General features: G+C 57.6%; 1 protein-coding gene across 1 annotated transcript in view; it reads left to right on the forward strand.

Moving 5' to 3' along the window:
- Positions 1-928: 928 nt before the first annotated feature.
- Positions 929-25,489, forward strand: part of AMPD2 (adenosine monophosphate deaminase 2) — a 41,140-nt gene continuing 16,579 nt past the window's right edge. Inside the window, exons 1-5 of the mRNA XM_084611038.1 lie at positions 929-1,091; positions 16,325-16,455; positions 20,945-21,075; positions 21,928-21,996; positions 23,260-23,371. Coding sequence (XP_084467164.1) covers positions 1,013-1,091; positions 16,325-16,455; positions 20,945-21,075; positions 21,928-21,996; positions 23,260-23,371 — 522 coding nt within the window. The 5' untranslated portion in view covers positions 929-1,012. The remainder of the gene's footprint in view (positions 1,092-16,324; positions 16,456-20,944; positions 21,076-21,927; positions 21,997-23,259; positions 23,372-25,489) is intronic.

Here is a 25,489-nt window from a genome sequence, read left to right on the forward strand (position 1 = left end):
TCCCCTTTTCATGACTCTTGTTCTAGCACTGCTTGGAGCAGAATGTGTGGGACGGGGCTGACGCCCTCTGAAAATACCCTTTGGGGAAAGCAGAACATAAAGCGGTGTAAATCTTTGCCTGTCCTGCAGGTCAGGGTGGGAGTGTGACTCCGTGGTTAGCACAAGGGGTGGAGGTGGCAGGACGACTGGGTTCCGATTCTGGCTCTGATGCCGATGCACTGCTGTGTGTGACCCCTCTGCGTCCCCAGGGAATGGAGTCTATCAGGGTGGGTTGGAAAGCGCAATGGCTGTGGGGCACGCCAGGATCCTCAGAGGAAATATACTGTTCTGTGGGGAGACCCCTGGCAGGGGGGCCTGGATGACTCCTCTCCTGCTCCAATCCCTGTCTCAGTGTGGATGTGACTATCTGCCTGTAAGTGCCACCTAGGGCAAAGATACACCCCTGAGGCATGTGTTTGTGGAGGTGGGCAGGCACCAGGGTGGGGTGGGGTGCCAGGAGCCCCCATATTCCACAAGTGCCCATTGCAGAGTTCTTTCTCCTCTCCTCTGAAGCTGCTGGCCCTGGCCAAGCCCAGAGACGGCTACAGGGACCCCGGGGCTCAGCGGGCCTGGAAACAGCTGTGATCAGACAGGCCTGGGTGGGGAAGCTGCGGGGGAGCCCCCCAGGGGCGCTGGAGCTTTTTTGCAGTGGGGGGTGCTGCCGATGGAAACCCTGGAAACCATGTATTTGGTGTCTGTTATTTCCACTTCGGCACCCCTAGTTCCAGCAGCACTGACCCCATCTCCATCCAGGCATTGCCCCAGACCATGCACCTCCCCTGGGAGCAGGCGGGCGCCGCTTCTCGGCCGCCGGGGCCTGCCGGCGCGCGGGTTTCGCTCCAGCCCCGAGCTCGCCGCATCAATCATCAGCCAGGGGAGGGGCGAGCGGGCCGCGCAAGCTCTGGGGCGCCGCGGCAGGAAGAGCCGCCGCCGGCTCCGCAGCTCCGCCTCGCCGGCCGCGCACGGAAGCGGAATGTCGGCGGGCGCCGCGGCCCCCCGGGGCAAGCCCCCCTTCCAGAAGCGGGGCAGCCTGCAGGCCCCCGCCGCCGCAGGTGAGCGCCGGCCGGGCCCCAGGCCCGCGGGTGGCGCCCCAGGCCCGCGGGCGGCGCCGCCTTTGTTCCGCGCGGGGGGCCGGCGCTCTCCGCTCGCCCAGGGGCCGCGGGGACGGGCGGACGGGGGTCGCTGGTTCCCCTCGTGGCCGTGTGGGCCCGGGCGCCGCCGCCGCGGGGGATCTGGTGGTCGTGGGCGTCTGGCTGGGGGCGCCGCTGCGGGGAGGGGAGCAGCGGTGGCAAAGGCCAGGGATGGATCCGGGCGCGGGGAGGAAAAGGGGACCCCCGCACCCCCCTTTGCGCGCGAGTGTGGGGCCGGGAGCTGTGCGGGCACGTGTGTGGACGTGTGGCGCCGCCTGCGGGGGGAGCGGGCAGGAGGCAGGGACTGTCGTGTTGGGGGCACGACTGTCGTGTCGTGTTCCCTGCCTGGCTCTGGGCAGGAGTGCGCTGTCCTGGTTAGAGCGGGGGCCGGGGTTCCCTGCCTGGCTCTGGGCAGGAGTGCGCTGTCCTGGTTAGAGCGGGGGCCGGGGTTCCCTGCCTGGCTCTGGGCAGGAGTGCGCTGTCCTGGTTAGAGCAGGGATGTGGGGACCGGGGTTCCCTGCCTGGCTCTGGGCAGGAGTGCGCTGTCATGGTTAGAGCAGGGATGTGGGGACCGGGGTTCCCTGCCTGGCTCTGGGCAGGAGTGCACTGTCATGGTTAGAGCGGGGGCCGGGGTTCCCTGCCTGGCTCTGGGCAGGAGTGCGCTGTCCTGGTTAGAGTGGGGGCCGGGGTTCCCTGCCTGGCTCTGGGCAGGAGTGCGCTGTCCTGGTTAGAGCGGGGGCCGGGGTTCCCTGCCTGGCTCTGGGCAGGAGTGCGCTGTCCTGGTTAGAGCGGGGGCCGGGGTTCCCTGCCTGGCTCTGGGCAGGAGTGCGCTGTCCTGGTTAGAGCGGGGGCCGGGGTTCCCTGCCTGGCTCTGGGCAGGAGTGCGCTATCCTGGTTAGAGCGGGGGCCGGGGTTCCCTGCCTGGCTCTGGGCAGGAGTGCGCTGTCCTGGTTAGAGCGGGGGCTGGGGGCCGGGGTTCCCTGCCTGGCTCTGGGCAGGAGTGCGCTGTCCTGGTTAGAGCGGGGGCTGGGGGCCGGGGTTCCCTGCCTGGCTCTGGGCAGGAGTGCGCTGTCCTGGTTAGAGCGGGGGCCGGGGTTCCCTGCCTGGCTCTGGGCAGGAGTGCGCTGTCCTGGTTAGAGCGGGGGCCGGGGTTCCCTGCCTGGCTCTGGGCAGGAGTGCGCTGTCCTGGTTAGAGCGGGGGCCGGGGTTCCCTGCCTGGCTCTGGGCAGGAGTGCGCTGTCCTGGTTAGAGCGGGGGCCGGGGTTCCCTGCCTGGCTCTGGGCAGGAGTGCGCTGTCCTGGTTAGAGCGGGGGCCGGGGTTCCCTGCCTGGCTCTGGGCAGGAGTGCGCTGTCCTGGTTAGAGCGGGGGCCGGGGTTCCCTGCCTGGCTCTGGGCAGGAGTGCGCTGTCCTGGTTAGAGCAGGGATGTGGGGACCGGGGTTCCCTGCCTGGCTCTGGGCAGGAGTGCGCTGTCCTGGTTAGAGCGGGGGCCGGGGTTCCCTGCCTGGCTCTGGGCAGGAGTGCGCTGTCCTGGTTAGAGCAGGGATGTGGGGACCGGGGTTCCCTGCCTGGCTCTGGGCAGGAGTGCGCTGTCATGGTTAGAGCGGGGGCCGGGGTTCCCTGCCTGGCTCTGGGCAGGAGTGCGCTGTCCTGGTTAGAGCAGGGGGGTGGGGGCCAGGGTGCCTGGGTTCCTTCTGTTCCTAGCTTTGAGCCATCCCCAATGAGTTAGTGGCTGTTTCCCCATTTGTGAAATGGGTGTGATGCTCCTCGCCTGCCTTCAGCGAGTGCTTTGAGATCCTGGGCTGAAAGCTGCCATGGAAGAGCCAAGTGTTATGTCCCTGTGAGCCCTGTCTGGTCTGTGGGTGTGGGTGTGTGTGTGTGGCATGGATCTGTGGGCACAGAATATATGGACCAAACCAAAATTTGGGGTCATCTCTGAGGCCTGGAACACAGCCACCACTACTTTTGGGGGCCACACAACATTCTCCCTCCATTGTATTCCAGGTCCCCCAGTCTGCAAAGGCAGGTTGCTGCAGAGATGCCAAGCCTTGGGCACACCTGGCTTGCGGGGCCTTGGGCAGCATCCTCTAATGTTGGGGGACCTGGTCCCTGACTTTGATGTCAGCTCTGCAGGCCAGGTAACCCTGGGTCCTGTTCTCTGGCTACAGGATACTAGTGATGCCTGTTATAGTCAGTGGGGGCTGCTTGTATCTTGCGGTGTGAGAATCATGCCACTTCAGCACAGACTTCAAAACTTGACCCCTAGGGGGACTGTGAATGTTGGGTGGGTCCCTGACACTTTTGGGTGTCAGGGACCCACCCAACTTGTCAGGTGTGGGTGCCCCACAGCGAATGCCTTGCACCCAGCTTGTCAGGTGTGGGTGCCCCACAGCAAATGCCTTGCTAGGTTAGATGAAATCCAGCTTAATACTGAATCTGGCCATTGTGCCATCTAGTTCACTGTCCTATGTCAGTCTTGGGCACCATAGTATCTGAGCGCCTAAGCAGCTGGTATCCTGATGTGTCAGAGGCAGGCGGGGAGGGAAAAGCCCATAATGCACCTAGCTAATCTGCAAGTGAGTGTTGTGTTGTGCCCTCATGGTGCTGTGTTGCATGGACACATTATTCTTATTCATTTATTTTATCATCTGTTACCATTGCGCCTAGAAGCCCAGCTGATGCTGATCAGCATGCTATGTCTTTGGGGGAGCGTGTATTCATATGGCTGTGTCAGATGGACACCCTGATGCTAACCTGTGTCTGTGTGTATGGGCGTGTGTGTATGTGCTGATTGCCCTGGCCGCATGGGGATAGAGATGTGTGTAATTCTGCGTGTGGATCAATACCTTGTTTTTCTTGCCTGTAATTATAATTCCTGAAATGGGTAGCAACCTCCTTAGTGATATGCCTGGCAAGCCGCAGCCCGACAGTGCTTGGTGAGGCACGTCACTGCTTTCCCCGCTGTGCGCTCCTTCGCATGGGGAGGTCAGGTTACAGAACCTGCACGGCTCCCACGAGACAGAGCCACCTGGGCCAGGGGAGTGGAGAGGCTGACTAGAGGAGGAGGAGGACAAGGCAGACAGGATTCCAGCAGAGGAAGAGTCACTGGGTTGCACCATCCCTCTAGGGTGTGAGGAAGGTGGTGAAATCAGCATATCTGTGATGCAGCTGGTTCTGGGACTCAGAGCCAGTATGGACAGGGCACTGCTGTGAGGAAGCTCATGCTGGTGAGAGCCTACTGCCAAGGACACACTTTGCCTCATGCAGACAGCTGAGGTGGGTTCTGCAGTCCCCTGGACTGTGGGAGGCATCCTGCAGACAGGGAGCTGACTCGGGCTTGTGGGGCTGTAGATGTTCAGGTTTGGGCTGGAGTCCGGACTCTAGGACCCTGTGAAGTGGTCCTGTGTCTACACTACAGTTAAACAGCCCCTTAGCCTGAGCCCTGCGGGTCAAGAGTCAGCTGGCACAGGCCAGCTGCGGGTGTCTAATTGCAGTGTAGACACACCCTTAGAGGAGATTCCAGCTTGGCTGCGCCTCGGTGTGAAGCTGAGACCTGCAGCCCAGGGATGCTGGGCTTGGGCAGAAGTCACATGAGCTCCAGGGTAACTGAGGAGATGGGGTAAGGGCTGATGGCTGACCCAGGTCTTTGGGGCGCCTATTTAATATTTGCTGGCAGGTTCCTGGAGAGTCAGTGCCTAGGCGCTGTCTGTTCCCATGCATTGCGTGGATGGGTGGCCCCCGCTCCCCGAGGACGCAGCAGCAGAGCTATGTCACCTGCTGCCTAGACTCTGCCCCTACGCCCACCCCAGCCTGGGGAAATGTGGGTTTGTGCCAGGCCCAGGGAGTCTGCTGGTTTCTGCTGAGCAGATGGTGGGCTCGAGCCCCACATTTGTGGTTGTTCTTAATTACAGGTTTCTCGGTGCCAATTCACCCTTCAGGACCCTAAATCTGAGCCTCTCCTTGTCCTGCTTCCTCCCTGTGCTCCCCTGAGATCCCTTCCCTGCCACCCTCCTGCCATAGTGCAGTCTCTGGCAAGCATTGCTCCTTGCCAGATTCCATCCACCTCCCCTCCCTTCACTGCCACTGCTGCTTCCCAGCATGAGATCTGAGGCGGGGCGGGTGAGAGGGGGTGATAGGCAGCAGGGAGTGCATGAGGGGGGCCAGGAGCTAAACTGCTGCCTATTGGTCAGAGATGCCAGCTTTCACTCTAGGACAATGACTGCCCTTCGAGGTGTACAATGCCTTAGGCCTCAGTGGGGGATTGGTCCTGCTTTGAGCAGGGGGTTGGACTAGGTGACCTCCTGAGGTCCCTTCCAACCCTGAGATTCTAGGATTCTAAGGCATTTTATGAAGGGTTAAGGCCATTGGTTACTGACACAGCCTGGATTAGTAGAGAATTCTTTGCCGCATTCTCAGTGAGCAAACCCCGCTGGATGGTAATTATTCCAGGAACTGTTAATCAGATGCTGCCAGCGCTCTAGAAAGCGTGGGCTCCCAAGAGCAGGAGCACGCTAATATCACAGCTACCTGCTCGCCAGCTTGGGTTAAAGGTGCCGATGGGAAGCCTTCATGAGAAGATGTCCTGGGGTTTCTGGGACTTGGATCCTGTAGTCATAAGAACACTTAGCACTTATTAATTTCTCAGCCGCAGCTCTCAAAGCACTATGCGAATCGTAGGCAAGTAGCACTGTCCCCTTGTTTACCTGGTAGGGAAACTGAGGCACAGGGAAGCGATTCATCCCAGGACACACAGGTAGTTTGGAGCAGTGCCAGGAGTTGAACCCCGGGACCTGATTCTCTGTCGCTCTACAGCTCATGCAGACACTGGGTGTAGAACATTACTGTTCTGATTCACACTTGTGTTGAACTGATGTAAATGATGGCACAAGGGAAGTGGGAATAATTGGGTGGATGGTCTTGTGACTACTAGTGGATAGGGAGTGGTCTAGTCGAATCCTGTGATACCCGAATGCTGCAGAGATGCTTTAAAGTGTCCCATAAACCCCTCACAGGCACTTCAAGCTATCCCAGATCGGCCTGTGGGGGAATCCCACACCCTGCACACACGGTGCATGGGGACCCTACTGAAAGGCCTGTGGTGAACTTGCTCTGGTACAATAAGCCTGTTGACTTGATTGGCCTATTGCTACGCTTCTGTGTTAGAAAGTTTTTCTCCCTGGCAGGAGGGCATGTTAGTAGCTACTTAGGCAGTGCAACCCCACAGTTAGTAACAAGGAACTGGAATCCAGGACTCCTGGCTCTGTCACTGGCTTGCGGTGTGACTGGGCGAGTCACTCATCTTTGCCTCAGTTTCTCAGTGACTTGCCTACCTCCCAGTGATGACATCATCGAGGAAGAAAACAATTAGAAAATGAAAAAAAAGAGTCTGTCTGCCAATGCTACTTGCAAGGCTGCCAAAGGGAGACAGAACATTAAGACCTGGGGTCAGGTCCTGGTTTGTTTGTAAAGTGGGCAGTGAAAGTTTAATAATCACACTTGAGTTCCGCTTGCAGCCATTTACTTGGCCAGTGATTTTCCACTGACTCAAGGGCTGGAAAAGACCCCTCAGGCTTCCCTGCTCCAGGATAGTCTCCTATGGCCTAGCCACCCATGGGATGGAATGGGAAGGGGAGGGGTAATTAGCTGTGTAGGATTTGGACTGTTACAAATCAAAGGTGTCAGGGGCAATGGCTGACAGGGGACTAGATTTTAGCTCTTTTAGGATTGGGGGGATTGTTGGATATTCTCCCCCGCAGCTGTGACAGCTACAATGGTTCACAGCTGCCCACCCCCACCCCGCAGTCCTTATCTGAAGCAAGGCAGGATTCAGTCTCTGGGATCAGTTTTCAAACATTGGCACCTAAATGGAAATCTCCATCCCACCCTTCAATGTTCCCACCTTGCGCAGTCAAAAATTATGGGAATTCCAGCCTAGCCTCTCTTCCTACTGGGTCCCACCTTCTGATGGAGAGATCTCTGGGGTCCCTTCCACCACATGACACCCCACTCCCCCTTACTCCAGCCTGTAGCTTCAGGATCTAGCAGCCTGGCTGAAACTTGATCTGTGCATGGCTATGAGACCTCTCGAAAGCTAAGGGCTCTGCAAGGACCCGGAGACTTTCCTTCTGGAACAGGGGAGGCCAGACGCTCCATGTGGTTATATGCAAACCCTCTTCCCCTTGATGGCTGATACCAGCTGGAGTGGCCCGAGCACAGGATTGGGAGTTGGGAATGCCCCTGGCTCTGCCACTGACTCACTGGGATGTTGAGCAAGTCACATCCCTCCTCTGGGCCTCAGTGTCCTCATCTGTGCCATGGGGATGGCTACACTGGCTCTTCTTTGGAAAGGGCTATGAGACCACTGGCTGAAAGACCCTGTAGAAAGGCAAAATATACATGGAGCCTTCCTGGTTGTTGCTAGCACAGTGTCAACTGTAGCATGGGTAGGAGGCAGGAAGGGGACCATTCTGTCTGCACAGCCCTCCCTGAGCCGGAGCGCTGCAGAGCATCATTTGAGGAACCTGACCTTGTGCAAGGGGCTGCAGCAGGAGGTTGCAGCCGGGTTGCATAACGGGGCTCCTTCCCCACTCTCTTTGCAGGAGTGGTTTTGCGTGTGTGCTGCAAGCTCCTGAGCTGGGGACCCCTGCCAGCTGGGCCCGGAGGCCAGCGAAAGAATCTGCTGAGAGAGGAAGAGGGGAATAGCCCAGGGGGACTGGGTTGGGGAGGGAGAGTGGGCATCTCCCATCGGGGAAACCCTCCTGGAAAAGAGGGTTTGGAGGGTGCCCCAAGGTGACTCTCATAAGGAGACAGGCTTGGCTCAGGGACGCTAACAGGGGCAGAATGGGAGCAGAGTTTGAGCCTATGCAGGGGGTTGGACTAGATGATCTCCTGAGGTCCCTTCCAACCCTGATATTCTATGATTCTATTTAGGCTGGAGTGAGAGGGAGGAGCTGGTGACCGAGGGCTCCAGGTGCAGCAGAGAGGCGTAGGATTTATGGTGCGCCCCTTTGGTGGTGATGTGCTACGGCCCCTTGGCTAGGCTCCAGGCAGGCTGCTTCTCAGCACCAGCCTGTTCCATCTCCGGGGACAGAAGCTGTTGTCCTTAATCCCTGCATGGAGATAAACCAGCCATCTGGGAGCGGATCCGAGGCCGCAGTTGCAGCGATGTGGTCCCAGCCAGGGCTCCAAACGCTGGCGCTGGGTCCGGAGGGCCTCAGGAGCTGGGAGCCCAACTGGAATCACTGGAAAGGGGCCCGATTGTCACAAAAGATGAACACCTGCAACTCAGGTGTTCACTCCCTGGAACACCTGGGCCCTTTATGGTATCCCCAGATGGACACCCCAAATGTATCAGGGGAGCTGTGTTAGCAGTGGCTGCCACCTGCTTCCAGCTACCAGGGTCCCCCCAGACCTGTGTTTGTTCTGTGAAGCCATGGCTGGAGCTGGGGCGTGGCTGCCAGGGTCCAGGGTGGGGAGGGGGAACTCCTGTCTGTGACTCATTGCTTGCACCCCAGTGCCGATGGCCAGACTTGTTTGCCAGGATGTGAGGCAATAATCTCACCTCACAGGTGCTGAGCCTGGGGCTGTCCCAGCTGGTGCTTCCTCAGGGCTGCCCATTCTCTCTGACATGTGTACCTCAGTTTCCCCATGTGTTCAGTGACTTGCCTACCTCCCAGTGTGGACTGCAATGAATGAATGTTTATGAAGCCGTGTGAGAGCCTTGCAGTAGGTAAGAGAAGGGCAGTGTATTATTTTAATAACATCTTTTTGCACAAAATGATGATGTCATTGCCAGGGGTGCTTGCTGCAGCCGCGCCTGATCAGCCCCCCGGGGGCTGTCCCCCGTGAGCCGTGCTCAGGTAGGAGGCGATGGGATGCTCTGTTGGGAACCAGTGGCACCTGACGTCCCAGCTCTGGGTCCTCCTCACCTGAGGGCAGTATCTTGGCATGGCTGCCCTGCCTCCCTCACCACTATTGCTGGCTGTTGCTCTCCCAGCCCTGGCTGTCTCCCCTCCCTGTCTTGTTAATAAGCAAGTAGCGGCATGCTTGAAGGACAAATCTAAAGGCAGGGCCTGAGGCCAAGCGCAGCCTGATCTAGGCTGTTCAGAGCCCACTCGGGGTGCAGAGAGCAAAGGATGAATCTGTCCTGATATTTCCTTACCCTAGATATTGGGTGGCTCATCCGATCCCAGCCCAGCCACTTCTCACCAATCCCCTGCCCCCTGCTTGGACCAAAAGATGCTAAATTAGAGCCAAATGCTGAGCACCTGAGACTCCCATCAGCTGAAGTCCAGGTGCTTCGCATCCCCTGCCCCCGGAGCTGAGCCTCCGTTCTTCCCTGGCTGTAACATGTGGGGGGGGGGTCCAGCCGGGTTTAGGAGCTGTTGCCAGGTGTTGGGAGCAGGCAGTGGTGGAGTGCTGTGTCATCGGGGCGCCCCAAGGCCTCCCTCTCGCCATCCGGAAGGGAAGATGCCGCCCTAGGCTGGAGTCCAGCCCAGCTGCTGGGGAGCAGGGAGCTATGTAATAAAAGGCCTGTCCCTAGCTCCTCTGTAGCTTTACATCTCGGGGACAGAGCGAAGTGTGGGCTGGGCACGTCCATTCCCTCCGCAGGGAGGGAGGCAGCAGCTGCTGCTCCTTCTAGGTCCGTGTGAGTGTTTCATTGGTAGGTGGCTGCAGCACCAAGAGCTAGCCCTGGTAGCCAGCCTCACCCAGCAGTAGCCCCCACCCCCGTCAGCTACTGGGCCTCAGCCCTACAGGGAGAGCATTAAACCATACAACCAGAGTGAGACTTAATCTCCTCTCCTAACGCTAGCCCTGCCCTTGGCTTGTTCACTGCCTCCCTCAGTAACTCCAAGCCCCTGGGGGCTAGGGGAAGCCAGTGAGGTCAGACTTTGCCTTGTTCTGACTTGGGAGGAAATGGTGAGAGCGGGGTCGGGGCTGGGAGCCAGGACTCCTGGGTTCTGTTCCCAGCTCTGGGCAGGTAGGAGGATCTAATGGTCAGAGCAGGGAGGATGGGAGTCAGGACTCCTGGGTTCGACCCCAGCCCAAGGACGGAAGTGGAGTCTAGTGGTTAGAGTGGGGCGGGCTGGGAGCCAGGACTCCTGGGTTCTGTTCCCAGCTCTGGGAGAGGAGTGGGGTCTAGTGCATCAGAGCAAGGGTGTGGGAGTCAGGACTCCTGGCTCTTTGCTCTGGCTACAGGATAGGGTTTGGGGGTCAGATCGTTCTGTGAGTTGCACGCCCACCACTGGCCGGCAAGTGAGCCTGTGCTGAGGTAGCATGTTCTTGTGCCCCAGGCCCAGCCCGGCCCGGCCCGGCCCTCCCGCCTGGGTAGCCTTGGCCAAGCTGGGACACAGAGCCGCACAGGCTGAGCCAGATGCTCCAGCGCTGGGTGCTGCCAGGCTGGAGATGGGCTAAGCTGGCGCTGTGGGCTCAGGGCAGCAACCTTGGCGCTGGCAGGAGGGATCCTTGGGTATCGATGCTGCTTCGTGGGTGAGCCAGGCCACGCGTGCTGGCTCTGTGCCCAGTTCGCAACCCAGTGCTTCCGCCGCCTTGGGAGACAATGTCTCAGGGCTTTGTCTGCCTCTTGTACGGGGCTGAAATATTTCTGGTCTCCGCCCCCCGGCGCGTGGCTACGTTTGGTACAGCCCAAGCCGGCTTCAGAGCTGGAATCCTGTGGGATTGCAGCTGCACGGAGGAGGCTGTGAAACGCCGGCTGCAGCCGTGGCCGGAGCCGTGTCCAGCCCATGCCCCTTGTCTGCGCAAGGCTCCCCCCGGGGCCCGCGCTTGCTGCAGCCGCGCCTGATCGGCCCCCCTGGGGGCTGTCCCCCATGAGCCGTGCTCAGGTAGGAGGCGATGGGATGCTCTGCTGGGAAGCAGTGGCTCAGAGAGGCCCTGATGTCGCAGCTCTGGATTGTGTCTGAGCAGAGGAGCCTGCAGGTTTTGGGGGGTACCAGGTGTGAGGAGGGATGGGAGATGAAGCCCTGCTGGGGCACTGTGCTGTGGATGCTGGGGAGGAAGCCCTTCTAGCAGAGCCAGCCATGTAGGCAAAGGAGTGCGGGTGGGGGGCTGGGGTCTAGGAGTGGGGTATTTGCAGGGGCGGTAAGTCCCATGTGGGGGAGAGGCTCTGTTCAGTGTCATTGCATGGGTGGTACCAGGCTTCTGGAGCGGGACAATTATTTTTGAAGGGTGGTGGGGGCAGCCCATCCTTCCCAAGGGGCGGGGGTCGAGCAAGCAACAGCCGACAGACCCAGCTGCATTGGCTGCTGGAAGCCAGGAGCTTCTTGCGTGGAGTAGGTCTGTGCTGGGGGTGGCCTGCGCCCCGCAGCCGTGAGGGCTGAAGGACCATGGGGGTGCTCAGCAAAGGCAGCTTCTCTCACCACCCCAACCCCCGCCAAGATGGAGGCTGGGAGAGGGGAGCGCGGGTGGGGAGATGCAGCTGCATAGGGCAGGACTGGGTGCGGGGAGCAGTGCAGGAGCATTCAGGTGTGTTTGGAGCGGTGGCGGGGGGCTGAGGGGGAAGGAGTTTGGGTTGCTGACACAGCTGAGGCTCTGCTGCAACACTGCAGAGCCTCCCAGGCGAGGCGGATGCACTAGGATTTGGGATCCCCAAAGACTGATGGTGGAGATTTGAAGGAGTCCAGTGGATCTGGAGACCCTTGCCTGGAGGCTCTCTGAGCTGCAGCCCCTACCTGGCCCAGTGGCACACTCATTAGCTAACGACATGTTTGCTCTCTCTGGGCTTCCCAAGTGCGTGCTCGCAACCTAACGCAGGCACTGTCCACGTGCCATTGCCCTGGGGGGCAGAGCCAGGGGTTGCCAGGAGTCAGGAGAGCCTGGCACTCGTTGGCTTGCATTAGCCAAGCCCTGTCCTTGGGGCTGGCCCCACTGTGGCTGCCCAGCACCAACTGGTTCACCGAATGAATTGATGGTGCGTGCTGTGCATGGAGACCATTAGGAGACACGTGAAGCCATTGACAGCTGGAAGAGGAGCTTTTCCTTTCAGCCAGTGCCAGGGTTGGCCATGGGGCCTGAAAGGAGAACTCCAGTGGGGTCCTTTGCAAACACCCCTCACCCACCCTGGCCAGCACTGAGCTAAAGCCCGGGGAGCACTCTGGGTTGGAGGTCTGATTTAACCCTTTCAGGAGCCCAAAAGGGGCATCTCCAGGGCCGCCCCATGCACAAATACACCCCCATTGAGCGATAATCTGGCTATGAAGCAAAGTCCAGATATAAAGGGGTTAATGGGTCTAAGGGCTCAGCCTTTTGGCATGAGAGAGCCTAGTTTCCCAATGAGCCCTGACTTATATCCAGAGCGGTGATCTCAGAAGCTGAGTAACTTCAAAGGGATTAAACCGATCCTCCTCTCGCCACCCAGACCTGCTAAATCAGTGCAGTGGTTTCAAAACCCACTGGATAGTTAAGAGGGGTAGGAAGTGTCCCTGGCTTAGGAGCGAGACACACTGAGCTGGTAGCCCAGGGGGAAGCTGGCTACTGCATGCTAATAGCACCTTCCGTCCCCAAGGACCCCACAGCACTTGACATGAGGTATAAACAAGAATTGCCCACCCCCACCCCCCCGCCCATGCCGCTGCAATGCAGCCACCTGTTGGGTGGCTCAAAGCAGCCGTTTCCGGTGCAGGGCAATGTCACAGCCGCTGAGGACAGGAAATGAAAAAGAGTTGAAACTGAGAAGGGGGGAAGGACAATGGAGCTCCAGGCAGCCAGGGTTTCAGCTTCATTTCTTATCTGAAAGATGTTGCCCTCGGGACACAGCGCACCCCCCCCCACACCCCCCCAGGTGTGGATTCCTCTGTTTGCAGGGGGAGGGATAGCTTAGTGCTTTGAACATTGGCCTGCTAAACCCAGGGTTGTGAGTTCAATCCTTGGGGGGGCCATTTAGGAATCTGGGGCAAAAATTGGGGATTGGTCCTGCTTTGAGCAGGGCGTTGGACTTGATGACCTCCTGAGGTCTCTTCCAACCCTGAGATTCTATGGTTCTATGACAGGGGCGGGGCGGGAATCTCTTCCCAGTGGCAGCATCTCTCCTTGCACAGTTCTGCATATTGTGCCCCCTTTTTTTCTTAACTCCCTCCCATCCATCTTCTCTGTTTAGCAGTTAAATATCCTTTCAGCCGCTCCCCAGCAGCGCTGGAGATCAAATTAGTCCGCGCCTCAGCAGCGAGTAGGAGTTTCCCCAGAGAGCTTGGAGGAGAAACCAACTTCTGTAGAATTTAAGCTTTCATTTATAGTGTGTGTATTATTTCTAGCTATGGAACGAACCCCCCTTGAGTGGAACGTGGATGCACGGACAGAGGCCGACAGCTCCAGCTTCTCTGCCCCTGCTCAGAACTTTGCCTACCAGCCTCAGAGTGAAATTAACAAGACTTTAGTCAGTTCCATGGCTGCCCTTCAGAGTCCTATGCAGGGGGAGAATCAGGGCCATTTTGTGCTGCTGTTTGGGGAAGCTCTGAGCAGAGGCAGGTGCTGGAGTGGATCAGCTGAGGGCTGGGTAGAGTAGAACAGTAGCTGTCTCCCATCTCCCTTGCTCCCCCCACCTACACCTCACTGGCCACAGGGAGAATGGCAGAACTGCCTCAGCAGTCAGGAGGGTCTCAGGGGAGGGTGGAAAAGAGGTAATACACTTCTCTCCCTGCCAGAGGCCAGGCTGTGTCTGCCCCTCTAGTGAGAGACTGGAAAGAAAGAGGAGGCTCCATGAGGGGAACCTGGGACAGCCTCTCCGGCCGGGCTCTGGCCAGTCTCAGGCGATGGGGTTCCCATTCCTTTCCTTGGGGAGACTGTGCTGTTTTCCTTACTCTGTTGTGTGATGGTCCTTCTGCCTTTTGCAGGTGGGCATGTGACTCCAAGTGGCGTGAGGAAGCTGCTGCTGCACTAGTATTATCCCTTCCTTCTCCCTGTGCTGCATGGCACCTTCATGTTCAAGGAATTTAGAGTTTGCTCCATGAGATCAGCCCATTAGCCGAGGGAGCTCAGCATCCACTGCCTAGCAGCAGTGCACCTGGCTAATTAACACAGGGCGGTAGATTAGATGTAGGGGGATGGGTGGGAAAACCTTCCTGTCTGGAACTGTTTATAGCTTTCCTCTGCACTGCCCCCTCTGCGTGTGGAGTGGGAGCTAGAGGTGGCTGCACTGTCTCAGCCCAGGACACAGGGAGGTGACTCCTGTTCCCATGAAATCCCAAGGCCGGCGAGTTTTAGCCAGTTCACCCATTAAAACAGACCCTCAGGTTTCTCTGTGGTTCGGTGTCTGCTTTTCCCTGGTGTGGGAGCTGACTGCTGGGTTTATATTCATTCGGACAGGCTGAGACAGGAGAGAGTTCTCTCCCCGGGCCTGTCCTGGGTAGCAGAACAGAGACCAGGTTGTTCTTGTTACGCTCTCATTCTCTCCAGAGACCCTTGCAGTGAGCTCAGTGCCGGCTCAACAGCCCTGGAGCCTGAAGGTCCAAAACAGAAGCACAGGGCAAGCTTCGTCCTCCACGACATCTAAACTGACCTGGTGGGACCAGCTGTAGGGAAGAGAGGAGACTTCGCTCTCAGCGTGCTGCTCAGTTCCTGGCCTCTCTGGGAGATGTTAGATGATCTGGTGGGTTTGGCAGTGGTCTGGCCCTAGGCCCTATTCCTGCCTCTGCCACGGAGTCCCTGTGTGATCTTGGGCCAGTCACCTCTCTGCTCGAGCCAGCGGCTTCCAAAGGATCCATCCCTCACAGGAACTCAGGACACCAGGCACCTGCTGGGCTCTGGAATCACTGGCCTGTACTGAGCACTGGAGAATGCAGCCTCTGCCTCGGGCTCACCATCTGTGAGACAGGAGCGACACTGAACTAGCTCAAGGGGGCTGTGAGGTTAAATAGATGCTGGGATCCTGGTGCTGAGTGCTATTGCGGCCTGTCAGTGACCGTTGTCAGGTGGGGGCCGGTTAGTGCTGGTTAATGTGCTGTGGGCGTCTGTTCTCCCCAGGGGTTGGGCTAAGACCCACCACCCATTTCATGCTGGCCACTGACCCAGCCATTAGAAGGTAACATTGTCCCAGTCCTGCCAGGCTGGACTGGATTTGGAGCAGCAGTCCAGCAGCGAGAGCCTCCTTCTCCTATTACCCCTCTGCCGTAGGTTTTTATATAGCCTCTATTACCATGATGGCTGAACTGCCAGTTCTCTGAGCTATCCAGTGCCCTGGAGCCGTCCTGCAGTTTACTGCTGAGGGAAAGGAACAGCTTTAGGAAAAGCACCGGCTCCTCTGACAACGGGGCCGGGGACAGCATGTACTGAGATATTTCTGGGTGCTTTGTTGCTCACTCACACACCTCAGCCTGGATGCTTTAAATGTCTGAATTGCAGCCTCATGCGGGAGGTCAGAGTGAGGTACTAGGAATCAGGCCTCCTGGGTTCTCCTTTGCTGCCATGATCTGGAGCAAGTCACTCCATGCCTCAGTTTCCCGAGCTGTAAAATGAGGATGACACCTCCCTCTCTCTCTTTCTCACCCTCTGTGTGGCTGTGAAGCGCATTGAGGCCTGAAAAAGCTAAGGAAGTGAAGGGTAGTACCATTGTTATTGCCCCACATTGACCCAGATGCCTCCTCCCCTCCCCCATCCACCCCAGCAAAGAAACAAAACCAAACCGTGAAACAAAGAAATAAAATCCCATCCTTACTCCAGCCAAGCTGTTACCCCAAAATAGGGAGGCGTGCCAGAGACTCCATGGCATCTGCTAGGGGCTTTGCTGGTGCTGTTGATTTGATGTGGAAGGTGCCCAGATGCCACGGTGATGGGTAGGGAACCCTACTTTACACCGACAGATTGCAGTGACAGCAGGCAAAGGACCTAGGGGAGCCGGGCAGGGTTGTAGCACTATCGTTTATCTATTATTACAGTAGTGCTTAGGAGCTGCGGCTGGGACCCCTCTGTGGCAGGCGCGTTACAGACACAGAGACCCTCCTCGCTGATCTGCACTGTGCTAACTCCGGGGTCGGTGCTTTCCCCCCCATTGTTAAGTGTATTTTTCCTCCACCCCACCCCACCCTTTTTTTTTTTTAACTCTGACCAAAGTCTGCCCCTTTGTGTGGCTGGCGTCTGCTGCTCGCTGGGCCGTGAAGCCCACACTCTCCCTTCCCTGGCTGACTGGTCTGAACTGTGTTTCCACAGAGATCCATGGTGGGCTGGGGCCTCGAGCGCTGCAGTCTGCCCACTCCCTGCCCGGGACTCTGCATTGCCTGAAGCACTTCCCTGTCGACCTGCGCACCTCCATGGATGGCAAGTACAAGGAAATCGCTGAGGTAGCTGTCTGTCCTTCCCGTTCCATCTCATGCAACCCCCCATCTATTTACCCATCCCATCCCATGCATCTCTCTCTCTCCCATCCCATGCACACTTATCCATTCATCTACCCTCTGTCACCCACCCCACCCCAGTCTCCAGGCCCAGCCATCCATTCCACCCTATTCTACAGGCCTATCTACCTATCCATCCCTATACACCTCCATCCATCATCTTTTTGTGTTCCTTCTCTTCCCTTCCATCCCACTGCCTCCCATTTGTAGTCCCCTTAAAGAAAAGCCAGGGAGGGCTCCCCAAATCAGTGGAATGAGCAGGAGCCCACTTTCCATCAGCCTCTGTCTCCCAGGGTCTCAGTGCATTGAGTTGCCAGGGCTCAGCCTGATGGATCAGGTTTTCAGAAGTGTGGGTGACTCCTCAGCAGCCACAAGCTATTGGGACATTTCTGCCTGTCTGGATTAAGTTTAGAAGTGTGAGCAACAAGAGTGATGTAGTGGTGGGAGTCTGCTATAGACCACCGGACCAGGGGGATGAGGTAGATGAGGCTTTCTTCCGGCAGCTCGCGGAAGCTACTAGATCGCATGCCCTGATTCTCATGGGTGACTTTAATTTTCCTGATATCTGCTGGGAGAGCAATACAGCGGTGCATAGACAATCCAGGAAGTTTTTGGAAAGCGTAGGGGACAATTTCCTGGTGCAAGTGCTAGAGGAGCCAACTAGGGGGGAGCTTTCCTTGACCTGCTGCTCACAAATCGGGAAGAATTAGTAGGGGAAGCAAAAGTGGATGGGAATCTGGGAGGCAGTGACCATGAGTTGGTTGAGTTCAGGATCCTGACACAGGGAAGAAAGGTAAGCAGCAGGATACGGACCCTGGACTTCAGGAAAGCAGACTTCGACTCCCTCAGGGAACAGATGGGTAGGATCCCCTGGGGGACTAACATGAAGGGGAAAGGAGTCCAGGAGAGCTGGCTGTATTTCAAGGAATCCCTGCTGAGGTTACAGGGACAAACCATCCTGATGTGTCGAAAGAATAGTAAGTATGGCAGGCGACCAGCTTGGCTTAACGGTGAAATCCTAGCAGATCTTAAGCATAAAAAAGAAGCTTACAAGAAGTGGAAGGTTGGACATATGACCAGGGAAGAGTATAAAAATATTGCTCGGGCATGTAGGAATGAAATTAGGAGGGCCAAATCGCACCTGGAGCTGCAGCTAGTGAGAGATGTTAAGAGTAACAAGAAGGGTTTCTTCAGGTATGTTGGCAACAAGAAGAAAGCCAAGGAAAGTGTGGGCTCCTTAATGAATGAGGGAGGCAACCTAGTGACAGAGGATGTGGAAAAAGCTAATGTACTCAATGCTTTTTTTGCCTCTGTCTTCACGAACAAGGTCAGTTCCCAGACTGCTGTGCTGGGCATCACAACATGGGGAATAGATGGCCAGCCCTCGGTGGAGAAAGAGGTGGTTAGGGACTATTTAGAAAAACTGGACGTGCACAAGTCCATGGGGCCGGATGAGTTGCATCCGAGAGTGCTAAAGGAACTGGCGGCTGTGATTGCAGAGCCATTGGCCATTATCTTTGAAAACTCGTGGCGAACGGGGGAAGTCCCGGATGACTGGAAAAAGGCTAATGTAGTGCCAATCTTTAAAAAAGGGAAGAAGGAGGATCCTGGGAACTACAGGCCAGTCAGCCTCACCTCAGTCCCTGGAAAAATCATGGAGCAGGTCCTCAAAGAATCAATCCTGAAGCACTTAGAGGAGAGGAAAGTGATCAGGAACAGCCAGCATGGATTCACCAAGGGAAGGTCATGCCTGACTAATCTAATCGCCTTTTATGATGAGATTACTGGTTCTGTGGATGAAGGGAAAGCAGTGGATGTATTGTTTCTTGATTTTAGCAAAGCTTTTGACACGGTCTCCCACAGTATTCTTGTCAGCAAGTTAAGGAAGTATGGGCTGGATGAATGCACTATAAGGTGGGTAGAAAGTTGGCTAGATTGTCGGGCTCAACGGGTAGTGATCAATGGCTCCATGTCTAGTTGGCAGCCGGTGTCAACTGGAGTGCCCCAGGGGTCGGTCTTGGGGCCGGTTTTGTTCAATATCTTCATAAATGATCTGGAGGATGGTGTGGATTGCACTCTCAGCAAATTTGCGGATGATACTAAACTGGGAGGAGTGGTAGATACGCTGGAGGGCAGGGATAGGATACAGAGGGACCTAGACAAATTGGAGGATTGGGCCAAAAGAAATCTGATGAGGTTCAATAAGGATAAGTGCAGGGTCCTGCACTTAGGACGGAAGAACCCAATGCACAGCTACAGACTAGGGACCGAATGGCTAGGCAGCAGTTCTGCGGAAAAGGACCTAGGGGTGACAGTGGACGAGAAGCTGGATATGAGTCAGCAGTGTGCCCTTGTTGCCAAGAAGGCCAATGGCATTTTGGGATGTATAAGTAGGGGCATAGCGAGCAGATCGAGGGACGTGATCGTCCCCCTCTATTCGACATTGGTGAGGCCTCATCTGGAGTATTGTGTCCAGTTTTGGGCCTCACACTACAAGAAGGATGTGGATAAATTGGAGAGAGTCCAGCGAAGGGCAACAAAAATGATTAGGGGTCTGGAACACATGAGTTATGAGGAGAGGCTGAGGGAACTGGGATTGTTTAGTCTGCAAAAGAGAAGAATGAGGGGGGATTTGATAGCTGCTTTCAACTATATGAGAGGTAGTTCCAGAGAGGATGGTTCTAGACTATTCTCAGTGGTGGTCTCAAGTTGCAGTGGGGGATATTAGGAAAAACTTTTTCACCAGGAGGGTGGTGAAACACTGGAATGTGTTGCCTAGGGAGGTGGCGGAATCTCCTTCCTTAGAAGTTTTTAAGGTCAGGCTTGACAAAGCCCTGGCTGGGATGATTTAATTGGGGATTGGTCCTGCTTTTGAGCAGGGGGTTGGACTAGATGACCTCCTGAGGTCCCTTCCAACCCTGATATTCTATGATTCCTGTCAGGACTGTTTGGTACGAGCCCCTCGGGCATGTCAGGGAGCCCTCTTGCCCCATGCTGGCTCGGCCAAAACATTCGCCTTGACCCCAGTGGCTTCTGGGAAGCGGTGGCGGAGCGTGGGATGGTGCTCCTCCCGAGTGGAGCCAGTGCAGGCAGGCGTCCGCTGGCTGGTTAGAAGGAGAGTCAGACCTGGGGCTCTTTGGGGGACATTTGCAAACTGCGCAGCTGCTGGCCTCTGTGGCTGTTGCTGGGAATGAGGGGCTCTGGTGCTAGCACCTGCAGGGAAGAGAGCAGTAAGGGAGCAAGGGAAGGCAGCAGCTCCGGCCCTGCAGGCCCGTGGCTGGCGAGCCTGAGGATTGCTCCAGCTTGGACGCTGCGCTGGTCTTTGATGAGTCCTTGGAGACCTTACGTGTCAACGGAAATGATCGGCCTTTGTGCCTGGCCTCAGGGAAGAGCCTCTCAAGTGCTCCAGCCAATATCTCCTTTCTGGATGAGGCCCAGTATGTCTTGGGGAGCCCAGCACCTCCCCGCCCCAAAGCATTTCTGAGGCACCAGGGACATCACTGCAGAGCAGGCCCCACTCAGCCTGGAGCTGCTTTTCTCTCCGCTCAGGGCACCTCTCTCAGTGGGGAGAAGCGTCCCTAAGCGAGCGCTCTTGTGGCATCCATCGCTGACCATGTTCCCTCGCACGGCCAGGTCCCGATGCTGGGCCAAGAATCTGCTGAGGCACGTCCATGGGGATCGGTAACGCGCTGACCCCCGGGGGCAGATTTATCATCATCCAGTTGAGAGGGATCAACGATCCTGTCAGGAGCCTGGATCCTGAAGGCAACTGGGCTGGGCAGGCAGCACGTGGGGGAAGAGGAGGGGAATGCTGAGAGGCCCTGCCCCAGCCCTGTCCCCTCCGTATTGAGCCTCCCAGGCAAACCACACCGACTCCACTCTGCTTTGAACAAGCGTCCTGAGCAGGTTGAGTGCCAGCCTGTGACCCCCGCTGGATTGGCAGTCCTGGGCTCTGAAGGGGCAGCAGCAGTTGGTGGCTTCCTCCGTGCTTCCCCACTCCAGAGAGGCCACTTCTTGGGGTCGAGGGCCCCGCGTGGGCTATGCTACCTGTGCCCTTCCGCCAACAGATGGACATTCACTCGCTGGCACCTGCACGGAGGCTACCAGTCAGTGCTGGCCTTCCCTGGCTTTGAGCTACTCTGCTGTGGCTGGTTCCCATTGCCCTGAGCCAGGCAATCTCTGCTTGCTCATCTGTTTCCTTTTCCACCCCTTTTGCGGACTCACCTCTTGCGCCTCGGGGCATGACTTCCCTGCTGCTGGGAAATCTGGTGTCCCCTGGGAAGCCTCCGGCAGCTTCCCTGCACCAGCTGAGGATGGGAGGAATTCGTCACACTGCTGCACGCCAGCGATCGGCCACGGTGCACCAGGCGGGGATGACTGGAAGGCTGCACTGGCAGCTCCCTTCATGGCTTGTCCTGTGCTGCTTTGCCCCCAGGAGCTGTTCTCCCGCTCGCTGGTGGAGAGCGACATGCGCAGCGCCCCCTACGAGTTCCCCGAGGACAGCCCCATTGAGCAGTTGGAGGAGAGGCGCCAGCGGCTGGAGCGGCAGATCAGCCAGGACGTGAAGTAAGGCGATTCCCCCTCTCTGTCCCCATCTCCCCACGTCTCTCTAGGTCCTGACCCCATTGGGCCCCGCTTGGGGCAGAGCAGAGGGAGTATCATGGAGTTAACGGGCTAACCGGCTCCAACAGGGAGCTGGGACTAGACAAGGTGGGAGGGTCCCTTCCAGGGCCAGCTCTGAGCTGTGCTGGTCAGAGGCCTGAGAAACTCACTGCACCCCAGCCAGGAGCACTCACACACGCCCAGGTCCCTCAGGATTGTTCTTAGACCCACCTGCTTGGTCTTCAGGCCAGGTCTGCTGTCATGGAGGCCAGCAGGGCAGCTGATGGGCAACCCAGGAGCAGGGTGAGCCTCTGGCTGGAGCGGGTGCTTGTGCAAGGCTGGCAGTGCCAGGCTGCCCTATCCTGCCTGGAGTTTGTGCAGCCGGAAGCATCCTGGGCTTCCTTGGGGTCCCCGCTAGGGGAATAGCTGAACATGCTGCCCCCACCCCGTCCGTCAGGCAGAGCAGGCTCTGTCTCTCCCACCTCGCTCAGGCCTCAGGATTGCCAGCGCCCCGAAGAGCAGAGCTGGGTTGAGTTTGGGGGAGGAGGGGCTGGGCTCTAGGGTTGCTATGGGTCTCCTGGGTCCCCCAGCCCTGGTCCTTCTCTGGTCTCCCAGGCACCCCGGGCTCTTTTGGGTCTCTTCACTCTGGGGTCCCCTTCCCCATCCCGGTGAATTTCACTTGGTTGCATCGGTGGTGCCTGGTGTTGGTTTCTGCATTAACACCCGTGTTTTCTTTCTTCCTCTCTCCTCCCTGTCTGTCTCTGTCCGTCCATCCGTCCGCCCCTGGCTCTGCCTCTGCTTCCCGTTTGTCCTCAGACTAGAACCCGACATTTTACTCAGAGCCAAACAGGACTTCCTGAAAATTGACAGTGCCGCTGACTTACAGTGAGTGTCTGGCTTTTCCCCTCGGCCAGGGACGTGGGGTGAGCTGGGAGCACCCTGGGGCTGCGGCTCCACCCGATCCCAGCCCGGCCTGGGAGCAGCATCCTCTAGGGGACCCACCAGGATGGTGCGGGATATCACAGATGAGCTCTGGGCGCTCCGGTCCCTCCTGCAGTAACTGCTCAGCTGGTGCCAAAGGGGCCAACCTGGGGGCTTTCCTGCACCCCCTCCCATTCCTGAGTGATGGTGTGTACTGGGGGCTCTGCAGGTAGCTCGGCGTGGGTGGGGGAACGGAAGAGGAAGGGATGGGGCCATGCATATCCTTCTGGAGAGCTGCTAAGCAGGGCGCTCTCTCTAGGGTGGGGAAGAAGGGGCCCAGCTAGGGGAGAAGAGGTGTGAGCTGGCTTCCCCTTCTGGAGGAGAAGGGGGAAGGGTGGGGTGTCCCCTCTGGACAGTGGCTAAGGAGGGCGCTTCCTCTAGGGTGAGGAAGGCAGGCAGACCTGGCATCCCTGTGATGGAAGCTTGTGATCCCATAGCTCTAGCAGCAGCCAGGCCCGCTGGTGCAGTGGGGTGGGTTTTGCTCCTGTGCCCTTTGGGGAAGGTGCCCGCCTCAGGGAGGCCGGGCTGGAGAGCTGGTGCTGGCCGGATCACTCGTCCCGCCGGGCACTCGCCCTCACTCTGAGCTCCCTTCCCACCTGCCTTTGCTTCCAGATGCTGCGGATGAGGCCAGTGCTGCCTCTTGTCTCTGTTGCGGTTTGTTTCTGTCCCCCTCGTTGCTCGTGCGTTCCTGGGCTGAGCTGCATGGGGCAGGGGGCTCAGTCCAGAACCAGGTTCCCAGGAACCCAACCTCCAGCAGCCAAGCTGAGTCCCGATGCCCGGTGAATGGGACCCTCTTGAGTGCCATCTTCGCTGCAGGCTGCTGCCCGGGAGATGGCACCCGTCTGGGCATTGGCTTCTCTCTTCAGCTGAGTGCCACCCCTGGTGCACAGCGTGGCTGAGCTGTGAATCGGGTACTGGGTAACAGTGGTCTCACCTTTGCTGCTGTGTGGCTGCTGAGATCCCAGGGGAGCTCCCCCTGCCCTGCGCTTACCCCAGCTGTCCCCCCGCGGTGGGGGCCGAGTCCATGTTGCACATCCCCATGTGCCGTGTGTCTGTCTCTGGATAGCTCCACGGGCCTGTGTGCAAGTGATGGGGAGCAGAGGCGTGGCCAGGGCCAGACACCTGCCGTTGCCCCCTGACCCATCTTTTCCCCCCTTCCTCCCCCAGGCTGTACAAGGAGCAGAACGAGGACCTGGTGGATCATCTCCCCAAGGAGCGGGATGCGTTGCTGGAGCGGGAGTTCCAGAGGGTCACCATCTCCGGGGAAGAGACGTGTGGGGTGAGTTTGCCTGGAACAAGGGGCTGCCTGGGGGGAGTGGGAACTAAGGGTTACTTGGGTTACCCTTCCTCTCTCTCAAAGACCCCAGGAGCCAGCCACTCCCCTCTGTCTTGGGGCTGGATCAGAGCCAGTGCCCCCTAGAGGGGAAAGGCTCCTTGTCACAGGCATTGGCTGGCTAATGGGACATGGGGTGGGATTGGAACTGGCACCCCCTGTGTTGCATTCTCTGATCTCCCTGAGCCCACCAGTCCCTCTCCCCTCTCTGAGGTATATCTGTGCTGCAGGCAAAGGTCTGACCACACCTGTGATCTAGCGCGGGTAACAATAACAGTGAAGATCTGAAAACACAGACCCTGACACGGGCCAGCAACCCAAATACATCCCCCGAGTCTCTGGTGGGCTTGTAGGGGCGGCTAGCCCACACCACCATGTCCTCGCTGCGCTGTTCGCTCTAATCCCGCTGGCGCAGGCCATGCTGGTATGCCAGCCCGTGACGCCTTCACCTTCATGTCACCGGGCACCTCGCTGCACCTGGTCTCGAGGACTGGGCCACAGCATCTGTCCCCAAATCCCCTCGTCTTGGGTGATGGGCAGCACACCTGCCCCTGAGTACCCAAGCCAGGGGCTGGCCTTCCCCTCTCCAGAACCATCAGAGTCCAGTGAGATCCTCGTGGGATCCCCTTGAACCCCATTCAGGGTCACCACTCCCCAGCTGGAGTCAATTGGCACAGTCCCATTGGAATCCACAGAGCCCCAGGTCTGACTCTCCTTCTAACCGGCCAGCTGACGCCTGCCTGCACTGGCTCCACTCGGGAGGAGCGCCATCCCACGCTCCGCCACCGCTTCCCAGAAGCCACTGGGGTCAAGGCGAATGTTTTGGCCGAGCCAGCATGGGGCAAGAGGGCTCCCTGACGTGCCCAAGGGGCTCGTACCAAACAGTCCTGACAGGAATCATAGAATATCAGGGTTGGAAGGGACCTCAGGAGGTCATCTAGTCCAACCCCCTGCTCAAAAGCAGGACCAATCCCCAATTAAATCATCCCAGCCAGGGCTTTGTCAAGCCTGACCTTAAAAACTTCTAAGGAAGGAGATTCCGCCACTTCCCTAGGCAACACATTCCAGTGTTTCACCACCCTCCTGGTGAAAAAGTTTTTCCTAATATCCCCCACTGCAACTTGAGACCACCACTGAGAATAGTCTAGAACCATCCTCTCTGGAACTACCTCTCAGATAGTTGAAAGCAGCTATCAAATCCCCCCTCATTCTTCTCTTCTGCAGACTAAACAATCCCAGTTCCCTCAGCCTCTCCTCATAACTCATGTGTTCCAGACCCCTAATCATTTTTGTTGCCCTTCGCTGGACTCTCTCCAATTTATCCACATCCTTCTTGTAGTGTGAGGCCCAAAACTGGACACAGTACTCCAGATGAGGCCTCACCAATGTCGAATAGAGGGGGACGATCACGTCCCTCGATCTGCTCGCTATGCCCCTACTTATACATCCCAAAATGCCATTGGCCTTCTTGGCAACAAGGGCACACTGCTGACTCATATCCAGCTTCTCCTCCACTGTCACCCCTAGGTCCTTTTCCGCAGAACTGCTGCCTAGCCATTCGGTCCCTAGTCTGTAGCTGTGCATTGGGTTCTTCCGTCCTAAGTGCAGGACCCTGCACTTATCCTTATTGAACCTCATCAGATTTCTTTTGGCCCAATCCTCCAATTTGTCTAGGTCCCTCTGTATCCTATCCCTACCCTCCAGCGTATCTACCACTCCTCCCAGTTTAGTATCATCCGCAAATTTGCTGAGAGTGCAATCCACACCATCCTCCAGATCATTTATGAAGATATTGAACAAAACCGGCCCCAGAACCGACCCCAGGGGCACTCCAGTTGACACCGGCTGCCAACTAGACATGGAGCCATTGATCACTACCCGTTGAGCCCGACAATCTAGCCAACTTTCTACCCACCTTATGGTGCATTCATCCAGCCCATACTTCCTTAACTTGCTGACAAGAACACTGTGGGAGACCGTGTCAAAAGCTTTGCTAAAGTCAAGATACAATACATCCACTGCTTTCCCTTCATCCACAGAACCAGTAATCTCATCATAGAAGGC

The sequence above is a fragment of the Lepidochelys olivacea genome (genome assembly GCF_965140295.1).
Source record: "Lepidochelys olivacea isolate rLepOli2 genome assembly, chromosome: 21".
In the NCBI taxonomy this organism is placed as follows: Eukaryota; Metazoa; Chordata; order Testudines; family Cheloniidae; genus Lepidochelys; species Lepidochelys olivacea.